We start from the raw sequence: 26406 nt of genomic DNA on the forward strand, positions 1-26406 counted from the left end.
AGCACACACTTTGCAGGTTTTATTTTTTTTTATTAGCATTTCTCTTTCTCTGTCATATACGGTAACCCTCAAGTCCTTGCAAAATGAGTTCCCAGAAATGTACAGCTTATTATTATTTTTTTTTTAAGTGAAACTCACCCTTTCTTCACAAACATCTCATCTCAAAATGCAGAGTTCTGACTCCAGTCACATGTTGAGCAACAAAAGCACTTGTGACTGACCAAGCTCTTAGCGGGGAGGTTCATCCTGTTCTTAACCCGTTATAAAAAAAGGAGACAGTGTGAATACATCAGGCCTGGGATGAACAGAGGCGCTTGGCTTTTTTATATATACAAAGAGGAAGTAGGAGTGCAGGGAGGAGGAGCAGGAGTACAGGAGACCCCAGTGTGTTGATGATCGTCCTCCTCTCTTGTGATGTGGTCCCAAGCGGACAGAATTCCCTGTATGGTCCAGAATGCCTTGTGAGTGAGTAAGACCACTCAGAGGGAAACAGGCGAGAAGGGGGGGGGGGTTCAAAGGTCGTAGTGAAGCGAAGGCAGGGGCTGTTCTCAAAATCTCATTCAGATGACTTGTTGGGCGATTCTTCAAAACCGCAGAAAAAAATGAAGAAATTCAAACATTCAGTTCCAGGGCTGGTTGGCAAATGGAACAAAACAGGAAGAGTCCAGTGAGAGACAGACCAACCACCCCATGCTTACACCTGGTTCCACTCTGAGAACAGACAGAGCAGGTCCTTTTTATATATATTATACATGTATGTATAAGTACTGTATATGTATTATTTATTGGTATTTTACAAGATTCCCTGATGGCCAGCGCAGAGAGAAACAGGGGGGGGGGGGGGAGTAAGAGAGGCTTGTCCAATTTTAGATACAGTAGAAACGAGTGGTGGGAGGAGAGATGAGGGGCACAGTGCCTGGATGTGTCCACGTTGTGTCAGATCAACCCCCAGTCAGATTGGAAGGAGGAGACAGGAAGGAGAGAATATAGAACAAGTGTGAGAGAGGACAAGGAGGGGGCAGCATCTCCACCCAGTCAGCGTGTTGTTCTCTGTGGGGTCGTCTTCACTAATCAGCTGGTTGATTGGTTGGTTGATTGGTTGGTTGGTTGGTTGGTTGGGTTGTTTTGATTGCTTGCTGGGTCGTTTAGTGTTCGTCATCTCCTCATCCTCCTCCCCTCGTCCCTCCCGGGTTGAACTGATTGATCAACGGTGGTCTGACTGGCCGACGTAACTCCAGACTTAAGGACCCATGGTGTCATTCTCTCTGAGTGGCACAAATACAGAATGCAGGAAATGAGTACACTTGATGGAATTGTTCATTTTTCGTTAACAGTTAATGCGTCGTATTTACCTTATTGTCAACTACGATTATGTGAAGGCACTTTTTTTAAAGATATTAAAGATTTAAAAAACTGTTAGAGCCAAGAGTTAGTGTGGTGATTATTATTATTGTTGCACGAGAATACACCTCAAAGACTACAGCCGACGGCTACGAGTAAATTCTCCACGGCAGCAGACAGCGGTGGTCCGTTGTTATGGTACGAGAAGAAAGCTCGGATAAGACAGCGGTGGGGGCTCAAGGGGCTTTCCCCAATCTGTGTCGAGAGCTGAAGATAAAAGAAACCTCCGAACAGCCAATCAGAGAGATTCTTCTCAGCAACGCAGATTCAACGTGTCAAATCGGGGGGAAAATAATAAAAAAGCAGACGAGTCGTGACGGAGCCGGACACACTGCAAAAAACAAGTGTGACCACCGCTTATGACCTTCTCCTTGGTGCGTCAGGACCTTTAAATTCAATTTTAAGCTACTTCTAGCATCCAGTTAGCTTGGCACAGACATGAGAACTAAAGAGAAACGGGCGGGTTATTAAATCCATCTACCAGCACATCTAATGTTCTAAACTTTTTATTTTTATTTTTTGGGACTCGTAACGTAGTCTGAGGAATTGGACAGAAAGACTCCTTTCAGTTTGCGTCTTTCCCGTCTTGTTGCATGATATAAATATACTAGAGTACGATACCTTATAATAACAACATAATCTCTCTCCTGACACTAAGAGAAAACAGCCGAGGTGGATGGTAATCATCGTTACTTTGTTTACTTGTTTTGATGTTTGTATGGGAATTATAACAAAAAGATCTAAAGTACCGATAACTCAAAATCAATCATTTCAGATTTGGTATTGTTTGCTGTAAACACGGTTTGTTATGAGACTGATGGTTAGACAAACAGAATATTTCATAATTAAAAGGAACGAGTTAGTCAATATGTCTCTTCCACCTGATCCATTAAACAATGTTAGCAGCTGTTGTTTTCTGTTCATGTTTCAGCCTGTGGATTTCTGCTGTTGTTGACCTGAAGGCATCTCAGCCTCCTCGGTTACCTTCTTCTGGACTCACCTTATGTGAGCTTCTTGGCTTTGTTGTAGAGCGAGTCGACCACTTTGCTCATGTTCTGAATGGTCTCCAGGGCCACCTCGTACGTTTTGTCCACCATCGGCTCCTCGAACACAATCAGCACACCCTCACCTTGGTCCAAAATACCTGCAGGTTCGAGGAGGGGAGGGACAGTCAGTGTGGGAGACGGCGAGTGGTGCAACGGGTCAACATGTCGATTTAGAAAGAATCATAGGTTTGTGTCATCTGACTGGCACAGAGGGCCAAAATATATATACACATGAGGACGAAATTATTAGCCCCCCTATGAAAATTTCACTTTTATTTAAGTATTTCCTAAATGCTTTTAAATAGAGCAAAGAATTTTTTACACAGCCTTTTTAAACATCCTAGTTTTATTTTGGATGCTTACATTATTTTACTTTGCACAGAGAAATGAAATTATATCACAAAAACCAAAAACTACCTGGGTCAAAATTATTAGCCCCCTTAAGAACTGACCTTTTAAATGAGCCATAGAACAAAACACTGTTGTGCAATGATGTGCATTACCTTTGTACTGCTCAAAGCTTGTAAAATCAAGTTAAAATTGAGTATTATCTACCAATTTACACACAGTATAAAAAGGTCAGTTGGGATTGAGCTGTCACTTGAGAAAGCATCATGGCAAAAACAAAAGAAATCAGTTTGGACCTGAGAAAAAGAATCGTTGATGCACACAAAGCAGGAGAAGGATATTCAAAGTTATCACAGCGATTCCAAGTGTCAAGAACTGGAGTGAGAGGTATCCTCAAGAAATTCAAAGAGACCAACACAGTACAGAACAAGCCTGGCAGAGGTAGGAAGCAAAAGATTTCAAAGACTCTGGAGAGGAAACTAGTGAGAGATGTGTCTAAAGACCCCAGAACAACTGTCAAGACACTAGTGAACGACTTAGCCAGGTCAGGAATTGTAGTCTCAAAGAAGACAGTCACTAGAGCTCTGCACAGGAATGGACTGCGAGGTTGCAGACCAAGAAAAACTCCACTTCTGCAGAAGAGACACCTTCAAGTCAGACTGAAGTATGCTAAGGACAACCTGGAGAAAGATTATGCATACTGGAAGCATGTCCTTTGGTCAGATGAGACAAAACTAGAGCTCTTTGGCCATAGAGACATTGCCTATGTTTGGAGAAAGAAGGGAGAGGCGTATAACCCAAAGAACACCATCCCTACAGTGAAACACGGTGGTGGGAGTATCATACTGTGGGGATGTTTCAGTGCGTCTGGAACTGGGAATCTCGTCAAAGTGGAAGGAATAATGAAGAAAGAAGGATATGTGAAGATTTTGAAAGAAAACCTCAAGCAGTCAGCAGCAAAACTGGGTCTGGGTCGTCGTCTGTTGTCTTCCAACACTTGGAATCGCTGTGATAACTTTGAATATCCTTCTCCTGCTTTGTGTGCATCAACAATTCTTTTTCTCAGGTCCAAACTGATGTCTTTTGTTTTTGCCATGATGCTTTCTCAAGTGACAGCTCAATCCCAACTGACCTTTTTATACTGTGTGTAAATTGGTAGATAATACTCAATTTTAACTTGATTTTACAAGCTTTGAGCAGTACAAAGGTAATGCACATCATTGCACAACAGTGTTTTGTTCTATGGCTCATTTAAAAGGTCAGTTCTTAAGGGGGCTAATAATTTTGACCCAGGTAGTTTTTGGTTTTTGTGATATAATTTCATTTCTCTGTGCAAAGTAAAATAATGTAATCATCCAAAATAAAACTAGGATGTTTAAAAAGGCTGTGTAAAAAATTCTTTGCTCTATTTAATAGCATTTGGGAAATAATTAAATAAAAGTGAAATTTTCATGGGGGGGCTAATAATTTCGTCCTCATGTGTACATAAAAAAACATGTAATGAGGAGCTGGATGGTCTAGCAGACGTGATAGGCGCTCCATGTAGAACAGATAACATAAACACACTGTTGGTGTGTGTTAGCAGCTGCTAGAGCACGTGATGTGGGACAAGACAAACGACAGGGCCGATGCAGTCAGTAACGTTATCGACCTGTATAACAGTCTGTTCTGCTAAGTTCGTAACAACAGACGACAAGCAGACTGGGACAAATCAACTTTAGACGAATGATCGAGGTCACGCGGACATCAGGCTGATCATAGTCCTGGTGAGCCGAGGACGTTTAAATCGCAGTGTGACACAAAGTCACAACGAAAACTTTACGCGTGAGAAGACCACGACGCAACACGCCGCAGAAAAGATTTTCCAGAAATTCTGAACCGTCTTCATATTTGTACTGCAGATCTTCATGACACCTACTACCATTACTTCAACGCTGCGTTGTTTCACTGACACTATACAGGGATTTATGGATCATCTGGGATTTGTCGCACCACTTGAAAAAGGAGGAGGAAAGAAGAAAAGGTGTACCTGCTAAGTGACAGATACTCTGATCAGAGTCGATAGATTGATTTACTTTATTGATTGTGAAAGAGTGACTGTAAACAACTTAATATTCGCAACCAGGAATACGTCACATTCTCCTGTTTCTTAACCCATGATCTGCAGGCACCTACCGTGAAACTTCTTGTCCAGGATCATCTGCGATAGCTTTCTTTCCACGTCTCCCTGCAAGTCAGGCACAGTCAGAGTCAAATGTTGCGCAGTGAAAATTTCCAACCAGCCTCTCAAGTAGAACTTAGCGACAGTTATAAAAAAAACAAATTAAAAAAACAAAACAGAAATGTGGATAAAGATGAGCAAGTCTTACCTTCGCCAGTTTGATGAGGGAGGAAATGTGTGCTATCTGTTCAGCAATCAAAAAAGAAGAGATGCTTAAGTAAACACAAAAGGACTATTTGAAGTTAGCATGCTGGCCATAAAAAAAAGTAATAATAATAATCTGCCTGAACCTGGGCCAGAGGAGACAAACCTCAGTAATAATCCTACAAATGTGATACAGATTTACAGTTTGTAATGTAATAATCCCACAAACATTTCTAGCAGACGTTATCTGCTAAAAATGTGATACTTATACACCTGCAAAATACGTTTGAGTTAGCTCCTTAGACAATATCTGCAGTTTGGGCAGAGCGGGTTGAAATGCGTCAAAGCAATGCTGTGTTCTATATAGGCTGTGCATTGACAAGTCCACCTTCGACCTTCTCTTCCACACTCTCCAGTGAGCGTGGTGTCGTTTTTTTTTTTTTTATTTAACAATTGTGGGAGGTGTCGTGTGTTTTGTCTATTCAAAAGCTGCACATCAGTATGACTTTTGGTTCATTGCGTTTGTTGGCGGCTGTTACGAGGTCATCATGTGTCTTTACGTGTTTGGGGTGAAACACAGGCAGGTGTCCAAATCGCGTACCTGGACTCTGGAGAAGGGTTCGATGACCCTGATGAGGTTCTGCTCCAGCAGGGTGTCATACAGCTTGGTCAGGTGGTTGCTGATGATGGGGTCATCCCTCAGCTCCGCTTTGTACTCTGTTAGAGCCTTCAGAACAAATGACGAGAGAAACGATCACTGACAGAAATCGAACCATCAGAAAGACCCGCTCCGTGGATGAGCGTGTAAAAGTTGATATCAAACGCTTCCAAATAAACTATGAACACGAACCTGCTCAAAGTCTGCAAGCGACCGGTTCTTGCTGGCAAGCGCCACACATTTCAGTGAATCTGTCTGTAGGAGGAGAAAACAAACATCAGGATACAGATACATGACACGTCTATCTCATCGATCGAAACAACTAAGCCCCGCCCACTTTGGAGGTGTGGCCTCACATGTCGCAGTTCAAAGTGACAATTCAAATGTCTTCACATTTTATCTGAAACACTAATAATATGCAGAGGCGAGTTGTGGTTGGTGTGCACAGCTACGCCGCGAGATAGCAGTGTTGTAATCTATCTTTGGCTATTTCACTTTTTCATCGCAACGCTACAAAGTATAAACCAGGGGCCGCGTTCACTAAGTAAATACTCTCCTCTAAAGTACTAAGAGTGGCTCCCTTTGATGAATCCCTCCTGAAATTTTCCTGCGACCAGCCGATTGCCGGTTTACCAGGAGCTGGTTGGGAGGGCTTTATCGATGCTCCTTGTATACGACACGACTCATGACTCACGATTAAGCTGAAATTCAGCCCGACTCCAAAAACTCTCATACGACTTAGGAAAAAAAAAAAAATCATAGCATATACCCGCCTGAAGAGTTAAACTGTTCGAAGTAGTGAGGAGGACTTTTATCAGGTTAAGGAGTTTCCAGAGCCGAGGGGAAAATACAGAAATGTTCTTCAAACACTACATGAAGAATATCACTGAATCATTGCAGCTCTGACTTTTTTAGGACAAAGTGAGACGGGCGTGTGGTTACCTCCACAGGTGTCTCCAATCACTAATCAAAGAGGCTGCTGCAGGGGGCAAGTGATTTCAAACATTTCAGACGTTATAGACTTTTAAAGTACGTCTTACAGTTTATTCAACAAAGGTGTGATGCAATGTCTGATTAGATTCTATGACTGGGTCCAACTACGTCCGTTATAAGTAAGAGAGCGCTTTCTTTCTTCAACCAATCGCAGCTACTGGAAAATTAAACATGAAAATTAACAACCTAGCAGCAGGGTCAAACGCGCCTCCTCACTGAGATAAAAGTTGCTGTCCCTTCCTCGCTCAGGGAAAGTTCCTAAATCACTCCTATTATTATTATTATTTTTTTTTTTTAAAGTTCAGGGGATTTATATTAGGAGGTTTCTGAGAGGATTCTCAGAATGTCTGAGAATACAGGCCCAGGCATTTCAAACACAAAGTGTGTATAGTGTTTAATGCCAGTCCTGGAAATAACTCTAAGTTCGCTATTAGTGAACTAGTTAGCCAAACCTGCAAACATCTTCAGTCTAGGAAAAAACCCCAAACTCTACACACGTCCTCTCCTAAGACACAATATCTAGAACAGTTCAGTCCTTGTCATGGAGGAGTTCTGCAATAGGAAAATGAACATACATTAAATCACTTCAGAAAAGAAGGTTTACCTGTCGTCCGGCGTGTCGCAGAGCTAGTTTACCGCTGATGAGGGCCTGGACATCCTCAGGGCTGAAAAAGAAAGAATCATAATTCCGATCATTCTGCGTTCTCTCTAAGAGAAAAGACAACAACTTTGATTTTGGACATTTATAAGTGAAGTGATTACTTTAAAGCAGTATGTCAACTTAGGGAAACAATCAGAATGTTTGTTTGCTGTATATCACGATGTACAACATAACAAATGTGCCAATTATTACTCATCATTTAACTACAAATTATGAGTTATTCATTATAGGTTTTATTTATTGAAGAGAGAGAGGAGGGTAGAGTAGACATGCATCAGAGGTTAAAAGAAGGGACTTGAACCTGTGGCGATATGTGGGGTGGGGGTGAATCTTTTCAGCACACTTGCATACATTAATTCCACTCATGTGTACTTTTGAAGTTTACAAAAAAAACAAAACACTTTTTAAACCTCGCTGATGAAACGTTTATTGGTCTCCACGTCGCACGCGTTTTTCATCATCCAGCCCAGATACATTCAAACTCTGATTCTAAACGGGCCTGGGTTGTGTTCCACTTACGCGTTGAGCATGATTTTGCAGAGCAGCATGTATTTGAGGGCTGTGATGGCTCGGGGGCTGTCAATGGAGTCGTAGCCTTCAAACGCCTCGTAGAAGTAGGAGTAAGCCGTCTTCCAATCTTTCTCCTCTGCTGCGTGAATGATCCCTGAAAAATCAAGCGAAACATGGGTGCCACTGTTAAGTCGACCGCAACCAAGAAGCAACACCTCCCCTCCCCCATCCGAGGCTCCTGAAGCAACGCCTGCAGTGTCTTTGCTGCTTCGTACCTGACTGCATGTCTAAAGCTGCTTGCAGTTTGGGCGGGCAGTAGATGGCGTTGGCGGTTGTTCTGGCAGATGTAAGGGCGGCGCGGGCTTTGGGCAAGTTACTGAGGCCGTGGTATGTTTTACTTTCCAGCAGCTGAACCTCCACGAGCAGGGCTTTGTCGTCCATCTTTTTCAGCTCCTGCAGCAACTGGGAGCCTGCAGAAGGAAGGAGGGACGTTCACAGTCAAAGCAGTACTTTCAGGCCTTTTCTAAAACATCCTTCAAAGGAAACATTTGAGTTTTCAGTCCACTCATGATTTTAATGAAGGAGTTTGAAATAACATCTCAAGGTTGTATTCTTCATCCACCCCTTACTAAGTTTCAGACACACGCTTCCCATTGTCCATTCTAACAATGTGTGATTGTCTCAAGTAGATTTAAGACTTACCGAGTTGTAGCGCCTCCTGGTAGCACTTTGTGTCGAAATACAGGGAGATGAGACGAGCCTGAGGAGAGAGGTCAACATGTCAGCGTTCTGGTTAACGCATTTGTTAAAAATCCAACTCCAGTGATTTTGCCGAATATTTCTTCACATCTGTTTTCATTTATAAGGGTTCTTTAAATACAGATGGTTTGCTTGTTGTTGTCTTCAGCCACTTAGCACAGTTAGTTTCACTTCAGAAAGCTTAGAGCTTTGGGGAAGCATTAGCGCTCCTTCAGAGTGTCACACTGCTACCAATGCTGTAAAAACCCTCCATCTTCATTTTCGTTTTGGAGCGTATGCTTGAAAAGCATTACAAGTGACAACCCATGTTACAAAGAAAGAAAGGGGAGTATATTTTTCAACAAAAAAAGAAAAGGTTAATACAGTCTACACATGCTGTTTATGTAAAATGGGATGAAACTTTTTTTATGCATCAACTGTGATCCGTTGTACCCCTTATAAAAAGCACTTTGTTTTAAAAATCTGATTTATCAACAATCTTCTGCACGGCTACACGTGGCTGCAAGAAATGTAGTCTGACCGACAAAATACTGACTGATTAGTTTGTTTGGAAATGTACCAATTCTCACCTCTAGTGCCTGTCTGAGAAAGGTCCTCTTTTCAGCTTTAGCCCACTCTATGCACTCCAGGCACAGCTCCACCTCCTGACCTGTGGCGGCCTCCATGTCCAGGAAGAGGTCCAGCAAGGAGCGGACCAACCGGGCTGCCTTGGCCTTTGAGATGGAATTGAGGAAGGGCCGTACATACTTGAGCAGACCCCCGAGCTCTAAGGAGAGGACGGGAAGAAATAATGTGTCATTAAAAGACAGATGACTCATCTTTACTATCAATCTGTCAATAAAAAAACAGCAACATGGAAGACTTTTTTTTTTTTTTAAGTAAGCTGATTACAGATGATTTCAGAAAGCAGACTGTCCACTACTAAAAAGTTTCTCAACCAATAGAGAAGTCTTAAATAAAATGTGTTCTTGGACTTGTCATTTACAGACATAGCATTGTGAAAATACAACAAGATGGTGAAACAAACTTTAAGTCCTAATTAGATTTCAGTCAGATAAATGTGCATCAGGCCAGTCTGACACTCTAACAGGTCCTGTATTTAAACAAAAAGATTTGAGGCAGAGCCCAGACCTGTGTAGTACGAGTGCCCCCTCATTGAATATACATTCTCCTTGTTATACTGCTGTGTTGAATCACAGCCCTTCCTCTGGCCCAAATGTGAGGCAGGGACAAACTTTTCATCCAAGTCCCCTGAAGCTATGACCTTCAATAGTGACTACCTCACTCACACAAACGATTCAAGGCTGGGCTTTTTTTTTTCTAGGAACCAGTTACTTAGAGATGACCATTGAAATGAATTTGCTGTCTAGTAATATCACATATTAAATTCCTGATTTGTTTTTTTTTCTCGCAGGATCAGTACTGGTGTGACATGTCTGGGATGCAAATTGTATTGATGAGTGATTTTAAAATATAACGCTTTGTGTGTGTGTGTGTGTGTGTGTGTGTGTGTGTGTGTGTGTGTGTCCAAATCAAAGTGTAGCTGCTTGTATGAACATCATGTCCTGTTACCTGCAGCTTGCCCGGTCTTTGCCAGCAGTCCACCCAGCTCCAGGATGCTCTGCTCTTTAACACGCACCGCCTCCTCATCACTCTCCTGAATGTCCCGCTTCACTACAACACACACAAGATGATAATGATGTAATCAGATCCGTACCAACACGAATCCCCGCGATATACAAACTACATGAATGTTTCTGATGATTCATGTCAGATCAGTTTTAATCACGGAGAGTTCTGATTGGATGACGAGTCGTCAAATGTTTATCAGAGCTGTGAAACATCAAACCTGTCAAATGATTAAAAAATAATGTTATTGTTCATGACAGCTTCACAGCTACGCTTCAGAAACAAAGACAGAAGAAAACAGTCCGTAGGTATTATACAATAGAAGTGACGTTAGAAAGTAAACTCAGGTTCACGTCGGCCTGACACCACAAGGCTAATATGCTAACGTTAACTAGCCAGCTGTCACCCAAGTCCCTGTCAAATGAATGAGCCAGAGCAGCAAACATTAGCTTGTCTGATAAGCCTGCCGGTGTGCTGCTAACCGGCTAGCCCACTGCTGCTGACTCACTGTGCAAGCTAGGAGAAAAAAGAGACGTCCAGCACTAGGCAAGCTAACTTAGCTTAGCTGCTAACTAGCTAACAGCATCAGATGGACACCTGCGTGTCCAGCTTCATTGTCAGACCGCAGTATTATTCTCCTTCATTTCACAAAAGGTGTTAATTATATTTACCTATAGAGTGTAAGATATCGATAGAGGCATTCCGGTCTGTTCCAAGAAGAGACTGTGCTCTCTGAAACTCAGCCACTGCCGCGGCTGCCATCTTTCCTCTGCCTGCCTCCGCTCCGCCCGGCCGGGATGTTTTCCGGTCAGGTCGACCACATGGGCGGAACAATGCTGACCCCTGCTGGTGATGCCGAGCACCGCATGACGAGGAGCCAGGGCCATACTGAAACTATGAAGGCAGAGGCATGTCTGAAATGTTTTTTAGAAAACAACAATGATGCCTCAAACATGGACCATCAGCAACAACACTAACAATTTTTATAGCCTACAGTTTTGTTTTTTGTTTTTTTAATTCCTGTTAAAACTGCTGTGGGATACAGGTGGAGAGAGGTGAGCAACAGCCTTTGTCAAAGAAGTATTATCTGAGGAGAGATTTTTTTTAAAATCAGAAATACTACCTGAATTTCCCTCGGGATCAATAAAGTATCTATCTATCTATCTATCTATCTATCTATCTATCTATCTATCTATCTACTGTTTTGTCCACAGGGGGCGCCAAATCGCCATAACTCAAAAAGTATCCAGCGGGTGTAGAAGAAGATATTCCTTCATTCATCTCAAAACAGAGAAATTTACATTGATAAAACAGCAAGGAGCAAAAATTGCAGACAAAAGTAACGCACAGTGCACAATTAAATAAAAATTAAAAATATAGATACAGGAAATATAAATAGAGCTGCAGTAATGATGTCTTGAATGTCTTACAAATGATGGCATAGAAATAACAGTTGTGTTAATGATAACATATTAGAGTAATCTTTGTTTCATTTGCATTTGCAATTGTGCTTTATTGATGTAATTGTTCTAAAAATATAATGTACTTCCACAAGGATCTTTTTGTTATATAAAGAAAATTGAATTTCAGTTAAACTGGATTTTGAAAAAGGATCTTGTATGGGGAGAATTTAGCGTCCATAAACATGTGTATGTCCTCAAAGCTTGATGTGTTGTTGAATGCTATTTAACCATGACATTTAGATAAACAAAAATCAAAAGATATTTTTTGGCCCTATTTAAAAAAAAATAAAAAAATAAAAAAAAGGTACAGAACAATCAAACTTTTCACAAAGTGCCCTTACATCTAAATAAACCAAACAGCAGCATTACTCCCTCCCCTGCAATTCAAAATATGAGGTAAAATAACTCAATAAAAACAGAATATATTAATATACAATGGATCTTTTGCATCGCTCAATTTCTATGTGCACTTCATTTGCAACTTTCTCAGCTAAACCTAACACACAATACCTTTAGAAAGAGACAGCTGGAGTAAAGTCTTGTTTATCTAATATGGAAGAAGAGGAGTCAGATTCAATTTCTTAAACTTGAGTTTTATTTACAAGTTATAACAAATCAACTGTAATATACTAAAATGTCAAATTAAACTCTTGATCAAAGCTTAAAGGGGACCACTGGTGTGAATTAGTAGTAATGAGAGGTATACATGATAATTTAAACATCCACACAATAATATAAAAATATCCTTTATTTAATAAACATAAAAAGTAATATGTAGCAAGTGAGTCCACTCATTGTTCACAAGACAATGGAGAGGTAGTCACAAACCTGAAAGTAAAGAATAGAACAATTAACTTGTGTTGTTGAAGAATATATACATCTGTCTGCAGACATGTTCAAAAGGGACAGTGACTGTGCACTACCTGACAGCTAATCATCAGGTTGGGAGAGCTGCCATCTGTGTTTGGAGATACAGAGAAAACAGGATTGTGAAGACAGTCCTCCATGTGCTCCGACACCCTGGATTCCAGTAGATGGCGCAGGATATCCGGCGTGACGTTCTGATTCTGAAGAACAAGATTAAAAAAAAAAATGTTTGGACAAAAACATTGTTTAAATACAGTTTTAATCTATTTCAATAAATCTTCAAATGAATTTGATTTCTATGTCAGTGTGACTAATTTTAAAGTAGCTTTACATTTGTCATATTTCGTCTTTTTTAGGGGGTGAGGGTTATGAAGTCTGTGTCAACAGGAGTAAACCGGATATAATGTTGCCACTGATTTAGTGGTTAGCTGTGATCTGCTCCTACAGTGTTACTATTGTTGCCTGTGTTTCTTTATGTTTTCGCAGTTTCGCAGCATTTAAAGTGTTGTCTATCACTGGACTGCTTTAGTGGTGAAGAAACCACAACATGATGACTCTCAAGCAAGAGCTCTATTTACCGTATTTAAAGAGCATTTTTTGTCTCCTTGATTTCTAAGCCCACTTCCTGATGTTTGAGCATACATGATATGAAAGATATACTTAGACCATGCAGGTCACATAACTCCACTCTAATACGCCATACATGTGTTCAGATTTGGTGATGTTGCGACTTAATGGAGAAGGAGGGCAACTTTTTAAATCGAAACTTTGCATTTGAACAAAAACCACAAAACATAACCTTCTCATCATTCCAGCTGAGGAAAGAGGTTTTTATTTATAATAAGAAAGAATGTAGCACACAAACCTTAGTGTTAATGTACAGTCCACAGGGGCAGGAGATGAAATGACTGTTGATGTTTAAGTTTCTCCTAAGAAACACAAGAAGCATGCGAAGATCACATAAAACTAATCTGAGAAAATCTTTGTCAAATAAGACAGAGACAGATGCTGGATCTAATCAACATTTTTTTTTTTTTGAGTATTAGGTGACAGAAGTCTCATCTGTGACTCACATGTGACATATGGGGCATATAATGTGCATCTCCTCCATCCCCTCCACAACTGATGATATGTACTGCTGTTCAAACTGCAGGTTTCTCTCGTACTCTTCAATGATGGACATTTCTGTGGCACGGAGAAAGGAACACACATTTTTTTTGTAAAAGCTCATTGCTGCCGGTGATCTAAGCAAATATTGTTTTGTCTTTACTACCATTGGATATTATTTCCCTATTTGTGGCGCAACAGGTGTTCGCATATACTTCAAAAGACAATTGTTACAAATATTTCATTTCATGCAGTCTTGAGTTTGTGTCACAAAGCGGATGCTGTCGGATACAGAAATGTGTTACCATGAGACAAGAGCTCCTGTTGTATCTCTTCCAGAACCGCCAGTTCATCGTACTCTTTCATGACACTGAAGATCTGGAGAAAGAAACGAGACCCATCATTGGTTGTTCAACTCGGACCAGAGGCTCCGTTTGTTAACAGGCAAGGCAGGCAACTGCTTGGGGCTCTCCAGGCAAGAAGGGGCCCCCTAAGGCTCTTACAAAATTTAAACCAAAGCAGGGTTTGTTTGTTTTTTTAATAACGTGGCTAGTTTTTCTTAAAAAGGTACAGAGCTGTCTGAAAGTAAAACATTTGCTCTCTCGGAGGAAAAGAAACCCAAGAGACAGAAACATAGGAAATCTGATGGGTTATTGAATAAAACATTGTCAAAGAAGGGTCAAACCTCTGCTCTGCCGTCTGGGCCCCACAGGGAGGGCAGTCTCCGGTCCTCTGACTGAAGAGCACCCCACTCCTCCTCCATCACCTCCTGCACGATCATGGAGGCCCCGGAGCCGCGCTCTCCCATCTGACGATATCTCTCCAGCAGCCTCGACCGGCTGTTTTTCAGTCTGTCCACACAGCGCTGCAAATAAGACGGAAAAAAGAAGAGAAGGAAAATTAATGTAGACTCAGAGGCGCACGACAAGCTAGCTAGCTAGCTAGCTGACAGGTTAACATATGATCTCTTACCTTCCGGTACGTTTCTTTCCATGGCGGAGTCGTTCCCTTATAAAGGGAGCGATGTCTGTGTAACGCATCCATCTGTACGCTATCAGCAAGTGTGAAACAACATGCACACTATGATTTGTTCAAGCGAACTGCCTAAACTACGGGAAGACTTAAAAACAAAACATTGCGCCGTTAACCATCTTTTAACCCCCATGTTCCGGAAGTGGACAACAGCTTCCGTGAATTGCATGATGGGTTATGTAGTTTCGTGCTACCAAAGCTACTGAACTGCGGCGACCACTCCTGAAAGATGGAAATAATAGAAAGAAAACAACAACTAAATCACCTTTGTTTCAGGGAATGTCTTTTTAGTGTGTGTGTGTGTGTGTGTGTGTGTGTGTTTATAAAAAGTAATACCTGAAATCTAGAGTCGCCGGAAGCAAAGTAGTGCATAGGCTACATGTTAATACAAAACATTTGGTGTTGACCTGCAGGACACGTGGGAAGATGGAGGAACTTATAGCAAGTGAATGAATATCTGATGTAGAAATAATTTATGAGTTGCTTATAAGCTGTTAAATTAATGGAAAATCCTAAATGAAATACTCCAGTAATTCATTGTTTGAGTATTCCCAGTATTATTTCCAGGAGAAACATATATACCTTCATAATAAGTTACAGGAGAAGTGACCATTAGATTCTACATTTATGACTTTTAAATTGAAGTTACTGATTGAGTTACTGATTAGTTTCATACATCATACCTACATAATTAGAAATCTGACTTTTTTTCCTTAAAGAAAGCTCAAAATAGTAATCCTGACTTTGGGACATACACTTTATTTAGAATTTTTTTTTAAACACTGTTGTTTAAGATTAATCAAATGCTGGTAAATGTTAACATAATTCACAGTAATGGAATTCACACATTCATGTGTACTTACTTAGGGACAAGTGTAATATCAACAGAGAGATATTGGAGAGAGGAAAGCTACATCTTTGTCTGTATTTTTATTTATTTTAGCAGCAAAGCAAAGAATACAATGAGACAGATTGAAGGATTGCACATTGGACAAAGTAAACCCTGAAGGATTTGAACAAGGAACCCACCTAACATTCAAATTAAAACATCTGCAAAGTCTTCTCACTAAATACAAACAATCAGAGGTACTCTAAAGTCGAAAAACAGGAAGAGAAAACTATTAACAAACCGTAAATGATTTATATATATTGTAACAAATACTGTTATTTAAAGATTTTTTTTAAGATATCTTTTAAAACATGGGATTTTCTGTCATTACATACTGTAAAACTGTGCACAGTTTGGAGGGATATTTGTGGACAGGCAGACCTATTTCAGTCTTCTGTAGAAGCATTGTACACAATTATCTGGACCTGATATCAAGGCATTCTCAGTGGGCCAATCTCTGCATCCGAAGCCAATCATTTTTTTATTAAGTCTCCTTTTCCTCAACTTAATGACTACTTTGGTGCAAACATTAGATTTTATGATGACTGTTGGGATTTGTAGAGTATTTCTGCAGAGTATAACTCTAAAATAAATTGCTATCCCTTCCATCGAGTCAAGCGGTCTATTACTGAGTACATTAAAATGTTTACATGATTAATCATATTGGACAAAGATAATGACATTCCTCACCCCATAGTGACATTAAAATGTGACTTAATGATTTACAAACATAGGATAAGACATTATACTACATTATATTCAAACTTTAGTAAAAGCAGCACACTGAAACAATTCCAACTCTGCAAGTGCACAACCAAAAAAAGACTTTGAACATTAATAAACTTGCATTGCCCTGTGGAGAAGTTTGTTTTGGGCATTGGTGTTATAAACTTTTGAAGCACATACCAATCAAAAAAGATGAGACATGACCATTGATACGTGTTCCTAAAAGTAATTACAATAATACAATTATGAGAGATAAAAAAACATAATTAAGTTATTTCACAATCCCTGCAGCCTCAGAGACAATATTTGACTTGAATTGAGCCTAACAAAAATTAGTTTTAAATACAATTAAGTTAGTATTTGTAACTCAATATCATCTGCCAGAGGGTATACGAGAATACTGAGCATGTAGTATGATGATTCAGACAATATTCTCTGTTGCTTTCCTCAGAAAGGTGTACATACAGTATATTGAAAATGTTTTATTTCTACTATGACCTTTATTTTATTGGCCTGACAAGCTATTCAATGTAAAGATACACCTTTTACTGCTCTACCACATACATTAAGTCTGTGTGCAAAAGTTACAAGAACTACTATAAAGAAGAGCAACATGTGAGTCAGCTTGGACCTTCCAGCTTCACCTGTTATCTTAGTGAGAGCCGAGGTACCTGTAGAAGACCTCACTGATTTCTCATCCATAATGGAGCATGAGCGCCCATTTACCCAGAATCCTGCACCATAGCCACCATAGTTTTCTCACATTTCAAATAAGGTAGCTCACACAGGGATGCTGCTTAATAGGCAAGGCATGCAACTCCTTTGGGCCCCAGGCCAGTTAAGGGCCCCTGAGGACTCACAAACTTAAACCAAAGCAGTGTTCCTAAAGGTGCACATTTTGCAATGTAAGAAACCCTCCTAAAGGTCACTCTTGTTGCCCTGATTTCCATTGCATGCATTATTTTTGTGAAAACCACAATTTGTCAGTGAAAGTCAACAAATAAAAATCAAGAGAAATGATCTGTCTACAGGAGAAAAAAAGAAACAGGAAGAGGAGAACAGACACTGGCAGACATCATAGTGATGAACGCTGTTTGGAGGGCCCCCAATTTAATTTTGTCAGGAGCCCCATTGACTCTAGAATAGCCCCCACTCACACAAAACTACATTCTGCATTGAAAAACTTGGTATTGCACTCAAAATGTGCTGATGGGTCTGTGTCCTTGTGCAGCAGACTCCAGACAACTGAGAAATAAAAATAGGACTCCTATTTGATGGTCTTGAGCCTCAACTTACAATAGCCTTAAAGAAGCCCTGTATCAATTTTATCACCAGGAAAAGCTCCACTGAGCCTATGAAGAGTTAGTTGCATTATTTCCAATGTTCAAAGTCTAAAAACGTAATTCTAATAGATTGATCATTGTTACTCATCATTGTTTAAAAAGCATTTTACGTTTTAAAGGGTTGCAAAATTGGACTGGGTCATGAGATAATCAGTGAGGATCAACTTGTTTTCTTCCTTCTCTCTTGACCTTGTAGCCTCAGTGACATTCTGAAACGTGACATTCTTGAGTCAACGTGTTATTGATTCAAGCGGCATCGTGCACGAAGAACTACTATTATACACATTTTACATTTAGTCACAGGTAGAAAGACTGCAGGTGAGCTCCAAGGAAATTTACAACGGTGCTGATACTCAGTATTTCAACAGTTGTTTAGATGCCATAAACGCTCTGCTGTCAGAACAGCGCATGAGCTAAATTCTCTGCAGGCCGATTTATCACCCCCACAATGTAAGCGTGTTCAACCCACTCAAACTGATTCACAAAAACCTCCGCGTTCATCTTAAGCAGTCAGCCCCACACTCCTCCCCTCCGCCCCCATTCGTGCCAGCTTCGACACATCTGCTCGGCTGGTTTCAGCACCTCGGACAGCGACCTTTCCGATAGGCTCGAACCCTTCGACCGCCAATGGTGTAAGCGGCGCAGCTGCGACAGCAGCAGCAGCAGCAGCAGCATCCAGAGAGCAGCCAATGAGAAGGCTCCGTTTCTCCCCCACATCCAACCCGAATAACTGCAGATGCCCGCATCAAAGCAACGACTCTCTCTCTCTCTCTCTCTCTCTCTCTCTCTGTCTCTCTCTCTGTCTCTCTTTGACAGGTTTGCATAGTTGAAGATGCTTTCGATTTCAGGAATTCATAGTGGCCATTTTCCTCAGCCTTTGTTTTGATTTTGTTTTGATAGATGCGATATGCTCCGACGTGTTAGTGTCTAATTGAGATTTTCCAAGCGTTCCAAGCGTCGTGTTTGGACGTCAACAAGCTCTGACTGTAGAGATTTTCGGCTCTCAATGGAAGACATCTTCTCCCTCGCTGCGAGCGAAGGAGTGAAGCACATTTCGCATCTGCCTCCTGTCTTTCCGCATCTACGTGCGACGGACTTTTTAAAACCAAGATTTAAAAAATAGCCTTAATTAAGTAGCAGCTCATTGGGAAACAAAACTGTGGGCCTTTAGCGCCGGGGACTGTACACTATCAAGACGGAGTCGTTTTCACGCCCAGGACAGCTCGTGTTGGTGGTGTGGAAACCAAGCAGAAGGGCTGTAGGCGTTTTCACATTTTGACCGCAATTGCCCAGCAGCAAGACGGGTCAAGGTGTGATTTAAGCCTATGGATTCCACGAGAAGAGATTAATCAGAAGGTAGGAAAACAAACAGATTTAATTTGTTGCATTTTTGCCTAAGCCTCTGCGAATCATAAAACATAATATGGCCACAGTCAATACACCAAAATGCCCAGACTCATATGTTAAAGCCAGCAATGACGACAGAATCACCTATGCACAGGTGTGTGAGCGCTCTTTTCTCCAGGATTCCCGATAACAAAGATAGTGCAAACATTAAATGCAATAGAATCTCCTTCCTCGTTTTCATGATCATGGTATGTTTTAACCAAGGTGTTTCTAGAGGATGCTTGTGAAGCTGCGGTGTGTTGGAGTGGCTGTTCAAGGCTTCCATTTTGAAGCTAAGATGGATGCTTGCGCACATTTCTTTCCCGTGTGGCCCTATCTTGGTTCTTATATAATACTGGTGAACAGCAGCAGCAGGCTGAGACTGTTGCAACAATATGTCATCGTTGGCATTAAGGGGAAGACAAAGTCCAGTGAAAATGTAATTCCCTTCCCTTCAATCGAGATATGTCAATTTTCCTAAACATAAAACTAAACAGCAGAGCTTTTTAAGAGAACAGTGCGGAGTATTTATGACACAGGTGGTGTGTTTTAGCTAAATGCTATAAGTTAAGACATTGTGTCTCAAAAATAAGACAATCAATGTGTAATGCATTCAACAATAATTAAGTAATGTATTGTTTTGTAAAGAAAAAAAAAGGTGGGTACACCAAACTAAAACAAAAAAAAAATACACCTCGCTTCTTTCTAGGGGTTTGTCCTCATCTAGCCCTCACAAAAAAACCGAAGTGTGAAATTGTGACAGTCCCACACAAGCTACATTGTACGGTCGTCTTAAGAGTGCTGTTAAAAACTAATAAGTGGACCTTGATTGTTTACTTTGTTCATCATTATGCTGCTCACGTGTACTGTTCAAGGCACAATTATGGCTCATCTTGGCCTTAAAGTACACAAACAGCTGCTCAACTTTGAATGGAAAAAACAAACAACAATGTTCAATTTTACACAGAGTTTTCTACGGCATCTCACCTTCTCCCAGATATACTCAAGTTGGAAAAGTTGACAATGAATAAAGCTATCGAAACAGGATATCCAATTCCAGGAAATCTCCATTAACTGAGGAAGACTATCAGATGTTTTTGAAAGCTTTAGAAAATGTGAGCAATACCACCGTCCCCACTTACGCACACACAAGCACACAAAAGAAAACTTTTCTTGACCTCTAGGCCTTGGAAACAGCTTAATTACAGCATATCATTTATGTAACTCTTACTCCGTGACTATTTCTGGACTTTTCAACCAGATGATGCATCTCTCTTCTTGAGCAGACACGTTTTTGTCAGATATCATGCTAGGATGGGATGATAGTGAAAGTATTTTTAAAGTAGCTAACCAGACAGACACCTTCATTCTCCTTTCATTACTTTTGCTGACTATTACTCTTTTTTAAAATTAAAAAGTATCATCAACTTGGACCTAAGTTATTCAGTGGCATTGAAAACCCCTTTTCTCTTTTCTTCTTTTTCACAGGTTTATCATCTTCAAAAAGTGAGGTACTCTTAAAGCTCTTTGTCTTCCACCACCTCTAGTCTTCCTCTGTCCCAACACTAACCCTTCGCACAGGCATCATGGGTACAGTGTTGTCACTGTCTCCCAGTTACCGCAAGGCCGTGCTGTTCGAAGATGGCCCGGCCACGGTAGGCCATTACACAGCGGTCCAGAACAGCAAGAATGCTAAGGACGCTGCTGCAGCAGCTGGTAAGTCCCTCAAACGCCCCTCTATCATCAATGTGTTACCATGGAAACGCATTGTGGCTGTATCAGCGAAGAGGAAGGGCTCCAAGAAGCTGCAGTCGGACGCTGGAGATGGCGGGAAAGGAAGTTCTCCAGAAGGCCACGCCATTGCTACAGCTAACTCCACCTCCAATAGCATTAAACTGAAGAAGTCTCAATCCTGCGCTAACCTTTCATCTTACTCAAGTCAGGATCCCTCAGCCACCACCACCACTACCTCCTCCCACCTGCCCACCTCCAAGACCCTTGCCAACGTAGTTACTGTCGCTGCCAAAAAGAATTCCCTTACAGGCTCTGGGATCCAACCATCAACTGCAGCTGGAACCCCAAAACGTGTTATCGTCCAGGTAACAAAAGTTTTTAGTTCTGCCTTTTGGGTAAAAAAAGACATTTGATCACATTTTATAATTGTTCTTCTTTCCTGGCAACTAAGGCTTCAACCAGTGAACTGATGCGCAGCCTGGGTGAGTTCCTTTGCCGCCGGTGTTATCGCTTGAAGCGCCTCTCCCCGACTGATCCGGTGCTGTGGCTGCGCAGCGTGGACCGCTCCCTTCTCCTTCAGGGCTGGCAGGACCAGGGTTTCATCACTCCGGCCAACGTGGTCTTCCTCTACATGCTGTGCCGCGACGTGGTATCATCCGAGGTGGCCTCAGAGCGTGAGCTGCAAGCCTCGCTGCTCACCTGCCTCTACCTGTCCTACTCTTACATGGGAAATGAGATCTCCTACCCGCTGAAGCCCTTCCTGGTCGAGGCAGAGAAGGAGGCCTTCTGGGACCGCTGCCTGGAGATCATCAACCGCATGAGCGGCAAGATGCTGCAGATCAACACAGACCCGCACTTCTTCACCCAGGTGTTTGCCGATCTGAAGAACGAGAGCAAGAAAGAGGAGGAGAAAACCAAACTCCTCATAGGCCTTGACCGATAAGAGGGAGCTGGGAGGGGGGAAGGCAAGGAGGAAGGATAGAAATATTGATGAAGTGAAGGTTGAGGTAGGGTACATCAATGTAAAGCAGTGTAGCGATATGTTGGAGCTGTAATGTTGTCTGGCATCTCTACTGGTCTATCCCTGACTATATTTTAGGTTATCCTAAAGCGTTTAAATCATTTAATTCAAATAATGAGCCACATAAACACTAACAGGCTTTCAGTGCCTGAAGGCTGCCACTGGCCAACTGGTCACTTTAACTGCAAGAAAGCAGATTAAATCAGGGTTATTGTTGCATTATTTGACATAATTGGATCCGAGTCGATTCCCAAGACTTTCAGGACACTTGTTGGTATCCAACGCCTAGGCCACTTGGCCCTGGATGTAACAATAACAAGCTTTAAGGAAAAGATATGTTCAGTCGTTTTCTTCACAGACAAGTTCGCCATGTTTAATCACTTGCTGTGCTTGCAAGCTGGAGGATGTAATAATAAAAGGCTGAGTTCGACCAATAGTTATTCATTTATTTTCACGCAGATTTCAGACTCACATCAGTCTGATAAATACCTTGTTTCAGTGAGATAAGAAAAGATCTCTTTTTTTTTTCACCGAATTGGAGGGGTGAAATGCCAGACAACACAGATTATCGAATAAATAGCAAGTTTTGTACTTGTAGTGATACATGGAAATGATATGATGCTATTATGAGTTTCTACATTTCTACTTTTAGGAAATGGCGGGGTAAAGAAAAACAAGAAGCACCTTGCATGAGTTCACTTCATATGTCCTTGCACATGATTATCTGCTTATTGCCAACTCCACTTTCCCTTATTCCTCTTGTCCTGCCCAAGAATATTGCACTTAGCGACACTGGCCCACTGTTGAAACAATAAATAATAACACAGTAAAGATGGATGAACTGTGAATTTGTAGTCTCTATTTGGCAAATTTGTTCTTCTTGTTACCCCCCCCCCCCAAATATGACCTAATTACTTTAACATTGAGGGTACAATTAGTAGTTTTTAGTAGTTTGAAATGCTGATCTCCGGGCACAGATTAATAATCATTAAGAGAGCCCTTCTGTACACTGTGTTTACAAAAACGTGGGAAAATGCAATACCACATATTTAACATGGGGAAAGGTTCCGTTCCTCTTTCCCCTGCACATTCTCATGCTGTCCATATTGCTGCTTTACCGAATAACCCGAAAGTAAAGTTTTCTTTTTTGCGAGAAAGAATGATTTCCACTTTTGAACGCTACTCTTGATGATGATGATGATGATGGATGGAGCTGACTTGTGAAGGACAATGGCTACTCACATCAGAATGAAAGAAAATGTGAATATATTGCAGGTGTGTATTGGAGGCGGTAGACGCCTTGAGTATTGTTGTGACTTTTCTTCCAAAACAAAGCTTTGATGTTGCTGTCACCACTCAGATGGAGGGGCTTCTTCTGCTCTTTGGAGTGTCGACGTCCCTCCTCTTTCATCCTTCTTTTTCATACAGTCAATACTCTTTACAGCAACCACTAAAAACTCAAACACAGACACTCCCTGTGTCTGTCCATCTGCTCCTCTGAACTGGCCAGCCCCCCACCCCACCCCCCCTGGTGCGGTCCAGCCCAATCCAGTTGCCCCATATTTAAAGACTCTTTTGTCAGCTGACCTGACGGCATACTTATTCACTAAGTTGTTCGACATGCATGTGTGCTTCTTTAGGTTTCCTAGCATGCTGCTTTGTTTTGGGCACACCGTGACATATGTAACAGAAGAGACTGAGCGGTCGCCATGTTGAACTTGTTGCAAGCTAGACTCAGTGATGTGTCATCCGAACAGCTCGGCGCAAGGACTCCCTAACGAAGAAAGTATGTGAGAAGTGTTGCTTTTTATCCATTTGTCCAGGGGAGTCCAAGCTTTGGAATTTCTTGTATTTTTGTATACATGCTCAGAGGCCTACCTCCAAGGTTGAGCCCCAATTCTGAAACATTTTCCAGCTTAAGCAGACATAAGAATCAATGGCTATAGGAGGCATATCAAAGTTTCAGTATGAAGTCCAAAAAAGTTGTCGGGTCACTTAAAGGGAGTAAGTGTGGGTCAGTCTTCTTCAGTTTGTAGCATGAACTTTCTGTTCATTTTAAGTATCTGGCTCAATAGCGATGAACTTTGGAAGTTTGTAAAGCTCCCTCCTGATAGACAGTAAAGACATTATTCAGCCTAACTGCATGCAACGGCTGTTTAAAAGCCAATGGAGTGTCTCAAGAGACGCCTTGCCTTGATGTCACATCACTAAGTCTAACTGTAGCCAATAAACTGTCCACAATTTTTTTGAAAAGCTCCTTCAACCAGGCAGAGATCTTGTGCCAAATCATTCTGAAGACTCATTATTTCATACAAAAAAAAACAAAACGATGACAACCAAACGAAACATGAGCCAAATCACAGTCTCTGACTGATGAACAAGAAAGACTTCAAAGGAATCAGGACAATGTTTTTACATTATTACCATAATGTATCTATGTCAGACAGGAAAAGAAAGACTTTGTTTACGTAGGTCACATGATGTTGAGTGAAAATGAAAAGCTTGTGATTTAAATACACGGTGAAGTTATTATAAGTCACCTTGCAAAATGAACACCAAAAACTGGAGTCAATCGAAGCTTGAGCAGCTGACATTCTTTTACATTTCTGAAATATATATTTTTGGCCTGATCTTTGAAGTGATCAAAGGCTAAAAATGTACAATTCTGTTTATTAGAGGAAATCCTCCAGGCTTGGATTTTTAAGACAGGATGTCAGCACTGCCTCCAGACTTGGTAGCTCCACGGTGCAGGTGATGATGTTTGAACTCTCAATGTATTCAGATGTGAAATGATTGGGCTGCACTCTGTACCACGCTGTAAAATAATGTAGCCTTGATGCAGAGTCAGACCTCATGAGACAAATATGCACATGAAGACTTACATCCATGGCAAACCAGCTTGTTTACACAACCTTCCTCCTAGCTGTTTCTGATGGGTCAAACAGTACACAAGTAGCATTTCTCTCAATGGCATTCCCCCAACATGACTGTTGAGTCAGAACTTTTTATTATTTTGTTCCTTCTGAAGCTTCATTCTGTGAGTAGAAGTTTAGGCCAGAGATGAATTACAGCAAGTTAAGGGATCAAAGGTACACTACACAAACTGAATAAAAGAGAAAATGTTTTAGTTATACTTTGGGATTTTATAAAACACAGTGATTTGACTATCACCAACATTTAGAGGAGGAATGATGACCTGATGAGAATCCTATGTGGTTAAGCTAAAGGGTTCACTGACCTTTTGCTAAGCCCTGAAACCTTTTGTAAATCATATCTTAGACTGCTTGTTCCTGCACGGCACATAAGTAAAGACAAATAGTTGTAAGTGTGTTCAATCAAGCAGACGATAAACTACAACTTGGTCATGCAGTCTAAAATGACAGATGTCTCTAGGACATTGAATAAGCACTAGATCACTCAGAATGTTACTGTTAGACAGTAGTGACTTGGTTACAAAAGCTGTTTTATTATAACTTTCCAGAGTTCCCACATGTTTTCAAATCATTTCAAATGCTTTAAAATATGATACAAAGTACACAGTATTTAAAGACTGGGGCAAATGTTAGCGTTTATGTGCTTAATGGCCCTGGAAGTGAAAATGCTAACAACTGATGCTTCTCAAGAGCATATTAACCCACTATTGAACCTTGTAACTAAACTTTTGTTGTTTTGATTCTGGCAAAGAGAAAGACTTGTGAAATTCCAAATTCCTTTCTCTCGGCGTTGCTATGTTCCTCACTTTGAGGTGTAGAGAAATCCTGAATTTAATAGGCTGGCTGCGCTTGTTAACAATTCGTAATTGAATGAAAGGTTGCTTAGCATCTGGTCAAGTATACTTTTTAAACTTGTCTAAAATCAAAAACACAATCTAAGTTAAGAAACACCCCCAGCATACGATATAATGATTATTTAAAAAGGTCTGGATGTTAGATTGTGACAGAAAAGTGATTAGAGGGTGTACTGAAATTGTTTTTTTTATTTCTTATTTTAATGTCTTCTGTCCTTCCAGCAGTGCAGATACAATGACAAGGCACTCTGAAACCTATAAAGGTGGCAAAGAAAGGAAATTATACTTCTGAAAGAACTTTTTTTCTAGAAATGGACGAACAATGCCCCCTCCTTTACACGATCTCATCATTGATCCACTCATTACTATGTGCCATATTTTCTCTTGCAACACATACAAGACAAAAACTATCATGTAACATATGAAGCGTACTTAAATGATGATGATGATGATGATGATGAAGTTATTATGGTTTTCTTCCTTTACATTTGTGAAACATATTGTATAAAGGAGAATCTCTGTTTATCAAAAGTCAAGGCTACTAGTGTTACTATAGAGTGCTGATGCTGCAGTCTGTTACTACGTGGATGTATGAATATTTATGTGAGAAACAAGAATAATTTGATCAACTGTTACAGGTACTTTATATAAAAAAACATTTACAAGCATGGCCTTCATTGT

General features: G+C 40.9%; 3 protein-coding genes across 3 annotated transcripts; 1 reads left to right on the forward strand and 2 right to left on the reverse strand.

Annotated features, from left to right (window-relative positions):
* Positions 1-9: 9 nt before the first annotated feature.
* Positions 10-11225, reverse strand: LOC306837929 (26S proteasome non-ATPase regulatory subunit 11A). Its single transcript, XM_079365808.1, has 13 exons — positions 11042-11225; positions 10314-10415; positions 9311-9507; positions 8685-8742; positions 8258-8452; positions 7992-8136; positions 7416-7476; positions 6011-6073; positions 5762-5887; positions 5165-5200; positions 4971-5022; positions 2402-2545; positions 10-1265 (listed from the first exon to the last, which is right to left on the reverse strand). The coding sequence occupies exons 1-12, from the start codon at positions 11130-11132 to the stop codon at positions 2403-2405; spliced, it is 1269 nt and encodes a 422-aa protein (XP_079221934.1). The 5' UTR covers positions 11133-11225; the 3' UTR covers positions 10-1265; position 2402.
* Positions 11226-12405: 1180 nt separating this feature from the next.
* Positions 12406-14986, reverse strand: rpain (RPA interacting protein). The gene is made up of 7 exons (XM_079367076.1): positions 14780-14986; positions 14493-14672; positions 14113-14185; positions 13774-13885; positions 13566-13629; positions 12757-12900; positions 12406-12661 (listed from the first exon to the last, which is right to left on the reverse strand). The coding sequence occupies exons 1-7, from the start codon at positions 14849-14851 to the stop codon at positions 12632-12634; spliced, it is 675 nt and encodes a 224-aa protein (XP_079223202.1). The 5' UTR covers positions 14852-14986; the 3' UTR covers positions 12406-12631.
* A 3607-nt stretch (positions 14987-18593) lies between these two features.
* Positions 18594-24265, forward strand: LOC306838075 (cyclin-dependent kinase 5 activator 1-like). The gene is made up of 3 exons (XM_079366025.1): positions 18594-19153; positions 20672-21282; positions 21369-24265. Exons 2-3 carry the CDS (start codon positions 20770-20772, stop codon positions 21858-21860), a joined length of 1005 nt encoding a protein of 334 aa, XP_079222151.1. The 5' UTR covers positions 18594-19153; positions 20672-20769; the 3' UTR covers positions 21861-24265.
* The last annotated feature ends 2141 nt before the right edge of the window (positions 24266-26406 follow it).

The sequence above is a fragment of the Symphodus melops genome, assembly GCF_947650265.1.
Source record: "Symphodus melops genome assembly, chromosome: 17".
Lineage (NCBI taxonomy): Eukaryota > Metazoa > Chordata > Actinopteri > Labriformes > Labridae > Symphodus > Symphodus melops.